General features: G+C 44.6%; 1 protein-coding gene across 1 annotated transcript in view; it reads left to right on the top strand.

Annotated features, from left to right (window-relative positions):
• Window positions 1–1144: 1144 nt before the first annotated feature.
• The window catches only part of Tpo (thyroid peroxidase), a 65354-nt gene continuing 48535 nt past the window's right edge, over window positions 1145–17963 (top strand). The window contains exons 1-4 of the mRNA XM_021202360.1: window positions 1145–1238; window positions 8199–8283; window positions 14025–14176; window positions 16592–16724. Coding sequence (XP_021058019.1) covers window positions 1145–1238; window positions 8199–8283; window positions 14025–14176; window positions 16592–16724 — 464 coding nt within the window. The remainder of the gene's footprint in view (window positions 1239–8198; window positions 8284–14024; window positions 14177–16591; window positions 16725–17963) is intronic.

Here is a 17963-nt window from a genome sequence, read left to right as displayed (position 1 = left end):
GTTACAGGAGGCACCTGAACTAGATGGAGGGAGGGAACTGGGTTGGGAGAGGTAGTTAGGAGAGGACCATGGATCAAGTGTGGGGAGGTCAGAGGGAGTGAGAACTGGTGGAGGGGAGGCATTTCTAGGATGAACTTGAAACGTTGGACAAGAGAAACTCCCAGGAACCTATGGAGGTGACTCCTAGCAATAAGGGATATGGAACCTTGTCTTTCTAGGTCAGGTGGACAGAATGTCCTCTAGGAGTGGCATTTTTTTTCTGACCAGCCAAGACACACAAGCACTTGGCAGAAACACAATACTAAACAAACATACAATGGAGTGACTCCCACCAGAAACTTGAGTGGGCATCAGAGCACAGAGTCCATTTATACGGGGTGATCAAGTCCCCAGAAAAATCATCAAGATTCACATTTCAGAAGTTAAGTCCACAGAGAACACACCAGCAGTGCACACCCTGCTTCTTCAGCTGAGAAAAGGAAAATGTCCAGGTTGTAAAACTTTTTATTTTCCCAATTTCTGAGAGAAATCTACCATTAAACCTGTAATATTGTCTATGGGAGGCCATTATTGGGCAGTGTGGCAAATAGGTGTTCTCCCTAACAAAGCCTGGTGGTGCCTGTTCCCATTACTTCAGTTCAGGTGTGCTAGGGCGCCTACAGACCCATATTTACTATGATGTGTTCATCTCAGGGTGTTCTTACAAAGACATGGATTAAAGAATCTCAGTGTCCAAGACTAAGAAAACAAAAAGTTAGAAAGTGGACGTGATCCATTTTGGATCTTGTTTCATCTGAAATCACGTCATTACAATCCTCGTGTCATAAAAGATGCAGTCACCGGCGGGAACTTACTTATCTTTATAAGTGCTAAATTCCTAATGTTAGCTATTCGCTTTCACATAGATGTGTTTTAAGAGATGTGTTTCCCATTCTCTAACTGCACCTTTCTGATGACTTGGGGACCAGGTCTGTTCAGCACTCCAGGCTGACTGTGTGCCTTCCTGATTCTGAAGATGGTTCAATATCCCAAAGTGACAGCCTTGGACTTAGGCGGACCCACCGGAGAGGCTTGGGTATTTATGGTACATCCCACAGGACTCTGCTGCCTATCTGATTGTATCTTCTCCCACTTCAACTCTAGAATGAGAACACTTGGAGCTATGGCAATAACGCTGGTGGTTATGGGAACTGGAATTTTCCTCCCTTTCCTCCCGAGAAGCAGAGACATCTTGTGGAGTAAGTAACAAATGATGTGTGATCTTTTAGTCTTGTAAAGTTGTTTTTCCACACTCAAAAAAACCAAACATGTCAGTGCAGTCGTTGAGAATCAGTTAAGACCCTTTTGTGCTTGTCAAAAAGAACAATGTAATTCTTCAGTTTAGAAGGATTAAATTATAATTCCTCCTTTAAAAGAACTGATTTTTTCCATGATTATAGAATAAATCATTTCCATTTTATCTGTACATATATCTTTTAAAAAGTTTTGACAATTTTTGTTTCTTTGTTACAAAATCATCTTAAATTAAATCTCTCTAGTATAGCTAGGTTTTGGTTTAGTTGTATGGGAAACTATAGTAAGAAAGATACTGAGATGTCTGGATTAACATAATCATTCTTTGCTATAAAGAAGAAAAAAGAAAGGAAGGAAGGAAAGAAGAATGGGGGAGAGAGAGAGAAGGGGATGGGAAGGGAGCAGAGGGGAAGGAAGGAAAAGAAAGGGACCTGGAAAAAGAAGGGAAGCACAAGTAGTCACCCTGAAGCAAGCTTCCTGGTGTCAGGGTGCTGGGGAAGGGCCACTTGCTGCCCCCCAGCCTCTTAGATACAGCCCAGTCATTGGGCCTTAGCATCCTCGTCTACACACAGGCCTACTTCCTGCTAGAAGCTACATGCTGCTTAATTTTTCTGTCTGAACATCATGACTGTACTGCAGTCACCCTGCTGCCTTCCCAGGCTCAGGAGCCCCTAAAGAAAGCATCCTTCCATCTTTCCTTGTGGGTATCAGCACTGTCTACTCTGAGATCTGTAAGCACTCTCTCTGATGGGCATGTCACTCCCCTTCTGAGTCTGATCACCACTCCAGGTATTCCTGGTGAGCATTAATAACTTGGGAATTGTGTTTCCATGACAACTAAAGAACACAAGAGAGGTGCTCATTTTAAATCTTCAAGAAAACCTAAGTATACCCCTTTGTACCAATCCTTCTAACATCTGGAGCATGGCAGGTGTTCAGCACACACAAGGAAATAAGCCACTTTTTCCTTTTGTTCAATAGCTTTCAAGACCCTAGAGGAATAAAGCAAGACTGAAAAGATAGAGGTCAAGAGTCTAGTCAAGAACTCGATATTGCACCTGTGAGCTGTTCATAAAAACATCTGCACACTGTGGCTTTAAAGTTTTGAAATGACATTATTTTACAAAATGAGGCTATGGGACATCTGTAACTCTGCCCACAGAGTGTTTGTTTTGTCCTTGAAACAGGGTTTCAGTATGTAATCCCCATCGGGCTGGAAATCACCATGCAGAACATAACATACAGATCTTCCTGCCTCTACCCCTGCCTCCAGAATGTTGGGATAAAAAGCATGATTTACAAATCTGTAATAGCAACAACTCTTTTGTTTACATTTTAATAGTATATAATAATGTACAACATGACTTCTATAATGATAGTGCACTTTGGAGTGTATTTTATCATTCATTGGGATATTTTTAAGCTGGCTTCTTATCCATCTACTCTATAAATTTCTTAGGTAGAAAATCTGCTGGTAGTGGTGCCACACATTGGTTGGCAAACATGCAAGAGGATGAAACAGGAGAATCACAATGTCAAGGTCAGCTATGGCTGTACCTTCAGTCTGGAATCGGGGAGGACTTGCTAGGCATGTGTGAGGCCCTAGATTTAATGATAAGTTTTTTAAAATCATCGAAATCACTACTAGTGCCCTTCAAGTTCTGCTTGGGGTGGTAGCACCCCTGTAATCCCACATGTGGCAGGAGGATCATGCGTTCAAGGCTAGCATCAGATGTAGACCAAATTTGATTGAACTCAGCCTGGACTTTGTAAGACTCTGAAATAGAAGTTGCTTCACAATGGTTCAATTTTATATTCTTTAATATAAGAACATTTATCAGCTGAAAACTAAACAACAGTGCCTTTGAAACAGTAAATATTCACCAGTAAAATGTATTTGAAACACAGTTTTCACATGATCTATTTCACTACAACCAAAATTAAATATACTTGGAAAATGACAATGCAGATGACTTTGTGCATTTCGGGGACATCAATGACACTTTGAGAAGCAAAGCTATAGGGGACAACACACACACACACACACACACACACACACACACACACTTACTATGCAAAGCCAGATGCCTCAAAGCACAGAGGAAAAGAAAACTCGGCACCTGGAAATTCAGTAATAAACTACTGAAAATGAAAAAAAGGTTTCATTTTCTCCTAAAGTATACCCATGACCATTATAAATCTAGGAAAACTTTGCTCGTAGCCTCTCTTGACAACCCTCAGTAGCACATGCTCCATGAAGTACTGCGTATTCCTCTCAACAGACTGAGATGGGCTTCCAGTGTTTGTGCAAAATTAAGATCCATGTGAAATTATCTTTATGGCGAACTCAGCAGCTCGTTGTAGCTGTGAAAAGAAAATAAGATGCAAATGAACAGCGTGAGCAGGAAAGCTGCCTGCAAATCCTGAGATTTGGGAAGCCAGCCTAGTGGGGGAGTTTAAAAGGAAAGCTGGCCAGCTCTGTTCCAGTTCGTCGGACTTCTGAAAATGGAGATCATCAAAACAGGATGCACACATGACTCTTGAGTGAATCCCAGGTGACCAGAGTCGGCCAAGGGCAGCACGTGGGAGCCTGGGGCCTCAGTGGCGTTGGAGAGGAAGACATGGGCTTTCTTTCACTTCTTTTGCTTTGTATTTGTGAACATGTCTGGAAGTATGTAGCCTGCTTCTTTGTCCCGGCATACAGTATCTTCATGTATAATGGCTTCTTGCATTCCAGTGATGAATATGCAAGAGGCGGGATTTTAGAGGCCAGTGTGCCTCTCAGAGCAGATGGCACTTTCAGGACATACATGTGGGACAGCCAGGACAGGGAATAAGTCAGGTGACTCTCTAGAATCTGGATTTCTGTTCTAGACAAACAGAAGAGACCAAGTCATTGACCCTAGCCTCAACCGCAAGTCAGGAACCTGCATGCTGGGTAGATCTTGAGATGCAAAAGAATGCCACAGGTCTTAGAGAAGCACTCTGTTTCCCCCTTCTGGTCAGAAAAATCCATTGCAGAGTATCTCACCACTCCCTACTAGGAAGAATGAAAGGAGACTCCAGGTCTCTAGACAGCCACAGGCATCCAGGAACCCACATTAACAACACAGCTGACAGCCATCTGCCAGGAGGCAGTCCCATTGATCTGCCTATTAGAAGCTTGTTCCCTAGTCAGTAACAACCTGCTTGCTCCTTCTTTCTTGCCTTCCTGGCCAAGTGTCTGCCCCAGCAGCTCCCATGGGATGTGGGCACGCAGACCAAGGTCTCCTGGCTGCCAGTTTTCTCTTGTTTATCCTTCCTCTGTCTAATTCATTCGGCCCCAGAAAGCTCAGCGAAGACGGGCAGAGAGAAGATTCTTTCCTCTGATGCGGACGGATGAGACCCCTCTATTCATCCCAAACATAAGTAATTTCAGATCTATGCAGCTCCAGGAGGGTTTGGAAGGTCACAAAGAAGTGTTTCTGCGGGAAATTTTTCAACAGAAAAATCTTTGGTTCAAAGATAACATTTGAAATAATCAACCTTTCTTTAAATTTGGTAAAATGGAAGCATAAGCAATGCATGATCGTGACCATTTAAATATCAGCTTAGTATTAGTCAATAATAGGACATTAGTTCACTGGCAGCTACTATTCCCCAGAAATGCACATGACACTCACATATGCATGTGCACACACACACACACACACACACACATACATACACAGACATACACACACACACACACACACACATTTACACAGACACACACAGAATTTTTCTCCATAGTTAATTATTCTATACAAGCATTTAGCTTTCATAGAATGCTTATACTAAGTCCAACTTCCACCTAGGTACCAAAGAGGTAAAGACTATGTGGTCAAGAACCCTAAGGTTCATAGTGCATAGGGCACACAGTGAAGAACTGATCCTTTTTTGTTCCGCTGTATCCCACTCAGAAGGTCTTTGTTCTGCCAAGAAAGAAAAAGTGAGTTGCATAATTTAGGTAGATACTTGAGGGGATGAGGGAGTGGACACAGTATGTAAGGGTGTTTCTGCCCACGTGCATGTGTATAGAGGCCAGAAGAGGGCATCTGGGTTATTACTCTATTACTGTCTACATTATTACCCTAAGACAGTTTTGATTACTGAACCTGAAGCTAGACTGGCAGCCAATAAGTCTCAGTGATTTTTCCATCCCAGCTCTGTGCAGTATTGTAGTAAAAGGTGCTTGCAGTCATGTCAAACTCTTTTCCTGGGTACTGGGATCTGAGCTGAGGTTCTAATGCTTATGCAGCGAATGTTCCTATATACACTAATCCTTTTCTTTAGTGCCAGATGATGATACGTTTTAAAGTAAGGGCGGGAATCAAGCTGTCACACCTAGAGCTTTGAAAATTAAACCTTATCCTTGTAGATTTCGAGGATCTTATAGTCCATGGAAAGGAGTGTGGCTGTCACTCTGTGGACATTGAGGGCTTCGTGTTGTGATGGGAGGCACAACCCAGCATGTCTATATTTACAAAGCCATCTGACCTACAGCAAGAACAAAAAAGAAGTAAATTGTCTGAGCCATAACTTTTCCCATTCAGTGATGGGGGTATACAGAATTTTCTCAAGAGCATCATGGAAGGGAAAAGGAAAGGCACACGTTTTCAAGGGTCCCCAACTCCACTTGACTCCAGACAACCTGCCCAAGGCCCTCTTAGTCATTGTACTATTGCTGCAAAGAGAGACTACGACGAAGGCAATGCCTATAAAAAGAAAACATTTAATTGGGAACTTGTTTTACAGTTTTAGAGGGTTAGTCTAAGATTATCATGGTGGACAGATAGGCATGGCATTGGAGTAGTAACTGAGAGCTTTACATCCTGACCCCTAGGCAGCAGACAGAGAGAGAGAGAGAGAGAGAGAGAGAGAGAGAGAGAGAGACAGAGACAGACAGAGAGAGACAGAGAGAGACAGAGAGAGACAGAGAGAGACAGAGAGAGAGAGACAGAGAGACAGAGAGAGAGACAGAGAGAAACAGACATTCATGGGGGAGGCAGCAGACTGAGTCTATTGTGGGCTTTTGATACATTTACACCTACCCCCAGTGACACATTTCTTCCAACAAGGCCACCCCTATTCCAACAAGGACATATCTCCTAATCCTTCCCAAATAGTTCCACTAATTAAGCCAAACATTTAAAGAGATGAGCCTATAAATACCATTGTTATTGAAATCAAGACAGATGCCATGAATACTGGTGGGGACAGAAGTAGTTCAAGTTGAAGAGGAATATTTGGTGGAGGAGAAGCAAGAAATAAAAGTCAAAAGAGGCAAAGATGTCATAGAGAAGAAGGGAAGAGAACTCAAGAACCAAGGCTGGGGCAGATAGGACCACAGACAAGGGATCCAGCAGTCTTCTGGCCCTCTGAACTCAACAGGCCTGTCCCAGAGAGCCCTACAATTTGTTTATAAACAGAAGAGCTAACATGCTCACAGTAAGAGTGCTGAGCAGGATGTCGCATTCCAGCTCTGGTGAAACTGCTCATTAAGGTCAAAGTCCATCATGAGCAAATAGTCGCTGGGCTTGTCACATTATGGGAGACTCCCTTCAGGAGTGAGGTGTTCTCCTTCCCTGAACTTGTTCAGAGAATTCTTAAGTCTCCATGCCCATCTCTACCTGAGGAATGTCACTTAGCTTCAATTAGTTCATAAGACCAATTTCATTACTTCCGACAAAACCCGTTCAGTCAGCACCTGAGATTCCTGAAATGCTTCCCCGTGCTAATGAGGCATTCTGGGTGCCCTAAGCTCCCAGCCAATGACATTTGCCTATCCTATATATTCCTACCCTCGGTCCCTCAAAACTTTGTAAGCTTTCTATCACCCTAAGTGAAGTTGATCTGCTTACTGACAGCTGGTCCCAGTGTGGACAGTTACCATACATACTCACAGGGCTGCTGATCCCCCTCACTCCAACCCAATGTGTGCTTGGTAGCTCTGCTCCAACTGCCCTTGTGAACCAAATTGGCCTACAATTCATAAGGGCAGGGAGATTCCCCACCAATGTCACTCGGCAATGGCACATATCCTGACCCTAGAGCCCACACATACAGCTTCCCTGCTAGGCTATACAGGCCACCCAGTCTAGAGAAAGAATTTTTCCCAGCTGGTAAATTCAGGACCACAGCTGACTTCAGGAATGGATATGAGATCTGGATATAGCAACATAGTTTCAGAAGGACATACTGTCCCCACATTGGAGCCTGGTGTGGTCTTGGGAACTTATGATCTTAAGGGCCTCAGACTCTCCAACAGCTTCCTATCATATTGTTTCTTCTTGCATCAAGTATCAAATGCAGATGCTGTCAGGGGCTAAATGTCGAAAAGCTCTCTCACTGATACAATTTCTGAAATATGCAATTATTTATTTTACTTGTACACAATATTTTTCATTTTTTTACATAGATGTTAATGCTCAAGAGTTCCAATAAGCTGATCATTTCTTTTTTTCTTTTTTATTAGATATTTTCTTTATTTACATTTCAAATGCTATCCCGAAAGTTCCCTATACACCCCCCCACGCCCCTTCTCCTCTACCCACCCACTCCCACTTCTTGGCCCTGGCCTTCCCCTGTGCTGGGTCATATAAAGTTTGCAAGACCAAGGGGCCTCTCTTCCCAATGATGGCTGACTAGGCCATGTTCAGCTACATATGCAGCTAGAGACACGAGCTCTGGGGATACTGGTTAGTTCATATTGTTGTTCCACCTATAGGGTTGCAGACCCCATCAGCTCCTTGGGTAAGGCTGATCATTTCTAAAGACCACATGACTTTCACAGCACCCATCTGCACTTGAGGAAGAACGCTAAAGCTGGCAGAGTCACTGCACTGGGGGGTCTGTTTTTTACGGTGCCGTGTTTTGTATCCTAGGGAAGGCTATGAAGTCCCATGTTATCAGTGTTGTGGAAACGAGTCAGCTCATGGTGGACCATGCAGTCTACAACACCATGAAAAGGTGAGTGACAGTGAGTGACTGTGTTCACCGTGACGTCCTTTTGCAACTGAGGCATTAAAGCTCATGTGAGACTATCCCTGGTTCCACTGTGATTGGCCACCGTGGAGAAACAGTGCTCACTCTCACAACTCTGCTTAGAGAAAATGAAAATCAGAAGCTGGAGCACTAATCACACAAGGAACCATGATGATGGTGAAGACCATGAGGTCTGAAGCTTGGACAGGAATAGCCTTAGGACACTTTACAGAGAAAGGGGTGCTGTGCACACAGGCTTGATGCCTAGCCACTGGAATGTCACCATGACACTCACTAGCTCAAGCATAGAACCAGAGCCTCAACCTGCTCATCACTGTTTCCCAAAATAATTGACTTTATTACTAATTTTAATTAAAAATGTTTTATAATCTTATCACATGTACACGGATGTGTTGCCCACATGCATGTCTAAGATGGATGTGCATGCCTTGTGCCTGCAGTGAGCATACGAGAACATCAGACCCCCTAAAACTGGATTTACAGACAGTTATAAACCACTGAGTGGGTGCTGGGAATCTAATCTGGGTTCTCTGAAAGAGAAGTCAGCGCCCTTTACTCTGAACCATGTCTCCAGCCCCTGTCATCACACTTTTAAATATGTGACAGACACTATTGATCGTGGCATCATGGTGTCTCATTAGCTGTCCAGAAAGCATCAAAAACATACTAGGTTTATGTCTTCACAAACTTATATTATTGGAAATTTGTGAAAAGTTACAACCTCTCTCAAGGTACAAATTATTACCTGACATCTTATGATTTACTTCAAATTTCTATTATTCCAAGTAAAACTTGTTCTATTATTCCACATTAGTTAGAGATAAATTGTTATCTGGCTATTAAAAAATTGAAGGTGAGCGAGGAAACAATATTCTCTGAGCAGATGAACTGATGGGGAATCATCAGAGAAGAAAGGGAGTTTTCAGTAGTGTAGAATGCTCCTGGAGTCTTAACCTAGAGGAGTTACCCACTGGAGGTGGGAGAAGTGGCAGAAAATTTCATAAACCTGAGAGTTTCATGATGTCAACCTCAGTCCAGGGCCTACAGCTGATGACATGGGGCCCCATGACTGCACCATCTGGGGAGGAAGAAGCGTGAGGCTACACCCACATCATGGCAGCCTCACCTGTGATCTGCAGTCTGTGCTTCTGCAGCAAGAAGTAGAGCCAAGTCTAAAAGCTGACAAGTGTGGAGAAGACCTGCTATCAGCCATGGCTGGTCCACCTAAGAAGCAGCTCCTAGCACATCTTGGGAACCAGTTACACTCAGTAGCCCTTTCTGGACCTGTAGGAGTGAAGCCACCAACTCTTTTGCTCTCTCAAACCAAGAATCCTCAGCCAACCAAGGAGATGAGATTTCCTGGCTCAAACATTTACTTGTGCATCAGCAGAACAAAACTTATATGCATATATTCATTAGGTTGTATATCTATCTATCTATCTATCTATCTATCTATCTATCTATCTATCATTCTTCTGGCTGCTCCTCCCCTTCTCTCTCCTCTCTCTCTTCCTCCCACTCTGTGGTTCCCATGTTCAGCCCCACAGTGGAGTTGTGGGATATGCTGCTTTGGCAGGCAAAGCATGAGGAGTGTTTGACTATATCTCCCCACTGCTGACGCTGTCAGGTGCTGGGTTTTAGGGAAGCCTTGAGACACCACTCGGGGTGGAGAATGCAGTCTAAGATGTGGGAAGCCAAAGTTGTGGTTCCCTGACTCTCAGAAAGCCAGTTGCCACTTAGGGGTCACATAGAAGAGTATAGAATGAAGGATTGTAGGTCCATATGCCTGCAATGATGTCAGGACTGTTGGGGCCTGAGGGCTGAGGACAATGACAAACCCAGGGCTGGGGAAATGGGGAACTCTGGTTTAACTCATTAAGGAAGGTAGCTGCAGTGAGGCCTTCTGTGGGAGACTTAGGATGCTACTCTGTAGGTGAAGGCCTTCTCCATGCTCCCCATAGCAGTTTCAATGAAAAAGACAATCCATGTTTATCCATACCATTTATTGAATGTTCCCCGTGGAAAATGGGTATGTATCAACCTCTCAGGGTGGACCAGAGATTAAACACCTTTGGCAGGGAGGAATTTCCAGGGAGGGGAGCTTATTGGCTAAACCCTCGGGATCTCTAGGTACCTTATTCGCATGGAGAACTCAGTTTTGGGCTACATGAACAACATGGCATGGAGCAGGGACGTGCCTACTGTCTCAGGTGGGTACTGAGTGCTCTACCTTACCAAGTTTCCTGGCACAGTCCATTGTCCCACACACCTCCCTCCCTCCCTCCCTCCCTCCCTCCCTTCCAGAATGTAGATAGACTACTTTTACTACTTCTCTGCCGGGAGGCAGTGGGTCTGGGGAAGTGGGACGCTCAAGGCAGCACAAAGTACCAGGATCACATCCTTACCACTTCCTGGAGCAGCAAATCTGTTCCCTTCCAGCATTCTAAGTCAGTTTCTGACTCATGGTTGCCTGTGGGCTCCAGGATATACTCGTCTGGATTATCTCTGCTCAGATCTGTGACATCGTCTCAGTGTGCTGACACTGAGATATTCTAGGTTCTGCCTGGCGTCAGGTTGAGAAGCAAAGGGCATAGGATGACTTATTGAGGACAACACACTGTGGCTCTGCATTCTCCACTCCGCAAACACCCCCCGGGGGACTAAAGGGAACATAAATCTGACACGTGGCTCTCCTCCTTGGCTTGTCACATGAGGAATGCTGAGCCAGCTAAACACAAAGTTCCCAAGATGTGAGTATATAATCGATATCCTTCTGCAAAGAGAAGGACACACACCTCTCGTTTGACACCTTCCCACTCCCTGCAACTAGAGTGTACCCCCGACAAAATGGCTGCAGATCTTCACAGTGACTGGAGGTTTAACCGTTAGAGCAGTCTGTTCTGCACCCCGCTGGGGAGAACAGCAGAGGGACAGCTGACTGGGCAATCGATAATCGTCTCACCAAGCCCCGAAGATCAGAGCATAGGGCAGGCGGGCTATGGAAAGGAGATAAACAGCAGGGAGGACCAGTCCTCTTGAAGGGCTGCATGATAGCTAAGGGGACAAAGCAGAGGAAGATGTGGGCACTGACCCATGGTAATGACCACTATCACCAGCAAGCCGTGAGGACTAGAATGTCCAGTCCAGGAGTCTAGGCATCAGGACAGCCAATCTCCAGTGACTGTCCTCATCAGACAGGGCAGGGTACCAGAATCACTGACCGGCCAGACAAGGGTTCATTTGCTGTATCCAGATAGGACTCCTAGATATCCAAGAAGTTCTTCAGATGCAGACAGATTTCTAGAGACTTTCATTTCCCTGTTTGGCAGCAGTGAGCTACAGTTGTAAGCTTGTAGAAGCAACAGTAAGTGTCACCCTTTACTGTCATAGTACCTGTGAGTCTCAGGTATTAGGGCCCTAAGCCCCACAAATGTCCCTACCAGGCCTGGAGTTTTAGACATTTAGTCTTTGGCAGGGACTAGTATTACAGCCTCCAGCCTAGAGTTTGAGACCCTTGACTCTAAGGAATTGACAGCTCTATGAGAATATTCTAGCAACCAGGGCCTACAGGTTCTCTTCTCTGACATCTTACAGCCTGTTCTTCCTTTGTCTCAGCTCTCTACTGCCTCATCACCTTTTCATCTTTCCTTCTGCTTTCTTCTTCCTGCCGAGCTGCTCTCAAACTGGTTAGCTGCTTCCTCGGCAGTCAGGCTCCTGGCCTCTCAACCCCACCTCAATACTAGCACCAATCACAGCCATCAAGGCTTATGTTTTGAACCCATTGTGGCCTTGCCCAAATGCCCATCCAATGAGATAGGAGACGTGCCCCTCTAATGAGATAGAAAATGTTCAGCAAGGCTCATGGCAGCCAACAGCCTGGGATGGATCACTTTGAGGAGCTGGGGTGATTAGCAAAGCTGGGGACTTTAGTAAGGTGTCTATGGTGTGTTCAGGCTGTTAATCTGACAGTCTTTTCCTCAAGGCAGCTAGAGCAACAAGGGAGAGTTCATCAACCACTAAGAAGGAAGACAAATCACCCTGTACCCACATATTTGCCTGTTTACAAAGAGGAACGTTAGAAGAAGTGCTCACAATACTAATATTAAAACATCACATTTTCCCTGTTAGTAACATCCTCTGACCAAATATACTTTAAAGAAATATATCTGTCTTTAGGGGCCATGCTTCTGTCTACCATTGGCACTTCAGGAGGACATAGCCCTGTTAGTGGTGAGGGACAATGACTTCCACCTCTGAACTGGGGTCTCCTGCCCTTTGCCAGTTCCCATGAAGCTTTGACTAGTTCATGTTGTAGTTCACAACCGGAATAACCTGTCTTCTCAAGGCTCAGGATGTCATTGGATCTTTTACTGATATGTGGGCATGTGAAAATATGAACATTTGACATGTCACATTTTATGTCATAGACATTGGTGAACCGAGTCACTTATTTCCAATCTATGTGGATTAGGTGTGTTTGTATCTCAACCTTGTTGCTGTCACTCATGTCTACCTTGCAAAAGCTAAACAACTTACATGAGCTAAGTGTTAACTTCCTCATCTACATAATTGTCATAATTACGGTATTTATGGCTTGAGGTTATTAAGTTTCCTTTGTGTTGTATATCTTGGAGTGTGCAGCGTGTTGTTTGGATAGACACACAGATGTAGAAAGGATTACAACAGACACTGTCCATCACCTGAAGTAACTGGTTTTGTTCTGTGGTAAGAACAGATAGGATCTCATCACATTTTCAAGCTGCAGTGTGACGTAACTGCAGCGAAGCCCCTGAGACAGGACAAGCTCAGAGAGCAGCATGCAGTTTAGGCTATTACTAAAGCATGGAAAATAGAACACTCCATTTATCCACAGTATGACAAAACTGAAAAGAGGGCTGCTTTCCCTAAAGCCACAGTGTTGGAAACCCAGGTCCATCAGGGAGAGATGACAGCAGGAAAGGGACATTTGTGACAGTTTCTGGGCTCTGCTTGGCCTCAGCTCTTCAGAGGTCAGACTCTGGAGGATTTAGTGATCCTCTCTATTCTAGCTGAGACTCTGCCCTGCAGTGACCACCTGGCCCAGGTTATGGTGAGAACCCCCCCCCAAAAAAAAAAAAAACTGCTAAAAAAGAATCAAGGTAATTGAGATATGAATGTTTTATGAGAAAATATTGGCCATATTCTTCCACACCCAATATTGCTATCTCTAATTGTGATCTATCCTTTTTACTGAGCTCCATGCTTCTGCGGCTCAGAGCTATCTAGGCTTTTTCTTTGTGTGGCCCACAGTTCATTGTCTGGTATATGCAGTCACTTAATAACGTTCCGTTGATTTATTGTATGTGTATGTATATGTGGCATATATGTCAGTGATAGAAAGAGGCTGGATGGAAGAAATGTGTGTCTCCAGATTCATATGCAAATGCACGAAGAGGGCAGAAGTCAACTTCAGGAGCCATACATCTTGTATTTCGAGACTTGATCTCTCATTGGAACCTGAGGCTCCCCAGTAAGGATATGCTGGGAGGTACCCAGGAATGCTACCTGTCTCTTATCTCCACAGCACTGGGCTTACAGGGACTTATCACTATGGCCAGACCTTTCTGGAGATAAGCTGTAAGTTCTTACATGCTGATTCGCCAAGCACACTTGCAAACTGAGCTGCCTCTTGATCCCTGCTTAACTTGTGACTCTTTATGCTCTAGAAACCTCAAGAAAAGGGAAGTCCTTTCTCCAGCCCAGCTTCTCTCTTTCTTTAAGCTGCCAGAGTCCACCAGTGGGGCTATTTCCCGAGCAGCAGAGATTATGGAAACATCAATACAAGTCATGAAACGTGAACAGTCACAGTTCTCCGCGGGTAAGCAGCCGCATGCCCCTGCCTCTGCTTAAATCCATTCATAGGTTCTCATTGTTGTGATTCTGGGAAGGACAGTTTCTCTGCTATCCAAATCCCATTTGGAGAAACAGCTAAGCATGCTCTAATTTATGTTCTAAAACACACTGGGAATTTTCCTATAGCCTTCACACCTAGTGAAACATGGGGAACACATTCACTCCTAAGGGCTTTCTGGGGAGACATTCATTCAGGTTGTGTCTTGTCACAGCAAGCAGAGGCCTCAACTTCCCAGTTTGTAACTGGGACATTCTGACTTAGTCTGTGACCCAAGGAACGTAACAACCCATGGGCTTCCCAACGATGAGGCTAGTCTGCAGTTTCTGGCAGTTCGCGTGGTGGTCACGGTAGAGTACATCTGAAGAAAGCAGAAGCCAGATTACAGCCTGTGAGGACCTGAGATGCTGAAGCAAAAGTGAATCCAGTCCAAAGATGCATCATAACTTCTATGGTGCCACACTCAAAAATAAGCTTTCTATTTAACAGCCTCAATGAGATTTATTTTCGGTGTAGTGTTGTAAGCTATTTGATCTCTTAAATTGATCTGGTGCTGCTTTGCCTGGTGAGATGAACTCACTTTAAGCCAGTATTAATCACAATTCTCAGATCCCACACTGAATAGTTAAGTTCAACTCTTACAGCAACCATAAAGTCACTCTGAAAAAGGTTTCACTTCAGACCACGTAGTTGAAAGACCTTTCTAAGTGCATTTGGTTCCTATCCAGTAGTGTCATCAGCTCAGACAGTGGTAGAAGTGATGGTAGGGTGGCCTGTCCTGAGAATGGGAGTCTACTGGCTCCTGCTTCCGTGTCATAGGTCTCTCAGCCCAGGGAGACCACACTGCGAAGACAGGCCATAATGTGAAATTGGTAATGCAAAATACCCTAAAGGATATGTTAAAGTTATTTACATTATAGACTTAGCCACTCTGGAGCACTTAAGATATAAGGAAGGTAAGCCGATCCAAATAGACTTCCTGCCACGCCTGCATAAACAGCCGATCCAAATAGACTTCCTGCCATGCCTGCATAAACAGCCAATCCAAATAAACTTCCTGCCACGCCTGCATTAACAAACAGTAATTGCACTGGGTAGAGGCACCAAGTTGTTCCTGAACTTTGGCTTGTTGACCAGCACAACTTCAGTCACATGAGTCTCTTTACAGTCTCTTGATTTGCTGTGCTCTAGCCAATAAGGAGCACATGGCCTTTCTACAGCGGACCCCGCTGTCGGGTTGCTCGGTAAGGACAGGTGTGGAGAACTCACTATTGAAATGCTTGCTCCATTTCTCTTCTATCTGAAAATAGGATGCGTTCCTGTTGGCTGTGTTTTCCAGTGAGAATCTCAATTTCATTAGTATACATTCATCACAGTTTTATAGGGTCATCGTTGAGTTTCCCTAACCTTGATTTGTTGAATAGCATAAACAGTGACAGAACCGGGAAGAAAAACAGTAAATATAAACAAAAGAGACTGGATTCAGAGGTGCTAACCTAGAGAAATCAATAGAAGAAAAAAGAAAGACTTTTTATAGCAGAAAGAATGGATGCTATAAGCAAGCTCAACCAAGGTGGGTTCCTATGGGAGGATACACATCCTGTCTTAGTGCTCTCCTGGGTAATTGTGAGGTGGGGATGTCTTGTACAGCTGTATCAGGTTGGTCCAGGTGATGTGTCCTGTGAGATGGGCAATGACTTTGAGGAGTAGCCTACTGGCTTGTCTTCCTAGAGCCAAATGTTAGGGTGTTAGGTTGCTTTACAGAATCATCATGAAGCAAAAAAAGTAAACAATCACCCCCACCCCCACATACACCCCACACACACTCCTAGCAATGAAGATGCTTAAGAGGACTGAATGGAGAAACATATGACTAAGAGGTTTTCTCAGAACAGTGACTGGGACAGTACAGGAAGCCCTGACTTAGATGTTGTGGCTATGGCTGATACAACTGTTGGAAAGATACTTCATCTGGTACAGATGCCACACAAAGTTTGGACTGTAGAGAGAATATCTTACGTATTGTATGGATGCATCGCCTGTCAATTAAAAAGCCTCTGGCCTATGGCATAGGCAGGAAATGGGAAGTGGGGCATCCAGAAGGTGAAGATTCCAGAATAGAGCCAAGCACAGGAAGATAAGCCCAGGGAGATATGAGGAGATGGACAGATGGTACCTGAGCATAGATATCCAGCCCCAGGGCAGAGTGTAGGTTAAAATAAACGAGATATTTTAAATTCATTCTAGTCAGAGAAGAGCCTAGCTATATGGCCAAGGTATTTGTAAATATATTTTGAGTCTGGGACTTATTTCTGGGAGCATGGGGCTGGAAAGAAGAACCAACTGAATCTAACTTCAATTCTGGTCTGTCTTGTTATACAGATGTCTTATCAGCAGACGTTCTGGGCACAATTGCCAACCTGTCAGGATGCTTGCCTTTCATGCTGCCACCAAGATGTCCTGACACCTGCCTGGCAAAGAAGTACCGGCCCATCACAGGGGCGTGCAACAACAGGTACTGTGTGAAGACCCTCCATTCTTCATGAGCCCCTCAAGACTTGTTCATGACCACAAGCCACTGTGAAGTGGGCTCTGGATCCATGAACTGTGGCCATCCACCCCTCTGTGTGTCCCATTGGCTCACACTCCAGCTCTCTGCCATTGCTACCCTCATGCTGTGCTACACTCCACATAGAAGTGGCAGAGGAGAGCCTTTGTTGTTCTGTCTCACTCATAAGATTTTCTAAAATCCCAGGATGGATTACCATCACCTAATATCCCAAGCCAGATACTTAGCATCTTGGATTTCTCCAAATCTCCTACCTGCCTCTAGTAAATCGAGAGAGGTAGAGTTTGAATCACTGGGCCAGGAGCTGCACATTGGGATGGCTAGGAGAAGGAAAAGGGAGAAAGAGAAGGAGTATAGAAACGGGAAGGCTGGGAGTACAGGAGGTCTCCCTTCATTAGCCATCATGAACCAGCAGCACCTGCCCAAGTGAAATGCCTCCCTAGGACACCAGACTGCTGCCGCAGAAATAACCCGGGAACATGCAAACAGCAAGTATCTGGGGAGCACAGTTGGGAAAGGAGCCAGCCTAGTGTTAAGAGAATTAGATTGGGGTAATCCCCAAGTAATTACACAGAGCCTAATAAATAAATCATAGTTTGGGTCGCATTCATTTGAAGCTAGATGGAAATAAACTTAATTCTTATTAATTTACACCTCTTGTCCTCACCTAGCTTCAGAGAAAGATCCTAGCTCAGTCTATCCTTGGGGGTCATCCTACCTAGTCCAGCCAGACAGTTAAATCAGTGCTTTGACTACTTCCTTCATGTTTCTCCATTTTAACCCTTCTCTCTACCCTCTCCCAATCTTGGACTCATGTACTCAGGGGTGCATAACCGTGCCTTGATTCTACACAAGTGCTGCATTTCAAGGCTGGGGAGAGTCAAAAGAGCATCCAAGGAGTGTGTGGAGTGCGCATGAGTGAGGGACACTATCTGAGAAGCAAGCCCCTTAAGGGACACACGGCACACGCTCTGACAAATCTCTTTTAGGTTCTTTCTGCTCAGATGCCAGTAGATTCTAGCTCTTTCTTGGGTTTTTCCAACCATCAGAATGGACTGGTGTTAGGTCGTTTCACAAATGTACTAGATGGTCTTGCTTCCCTGGCTTGATTTTCTATGTCCAAGGTATAATGTGACCACACTTCACACTGCTGCTGACCACACCTCACACTACTGCTGACCACAC

This window comes from Mus pahari, chromosome 7 (genome assembly GCF_900095145.1).
Source record: "Mus pahari chromosome 7, PAHARI_EIJ_v1.1, whole genome shotgun sequence".
In the NCBI taxonomy this organism is placed as follows: domain Eukaryota; kingdom Metazoa; phylum Chordata; class Mammalia; order Rodentia; family Muridae; genus Mus; species Mus pahari.
This window is presented reverse-complemented; position numbering and strand designations above follow the sequence as displayed.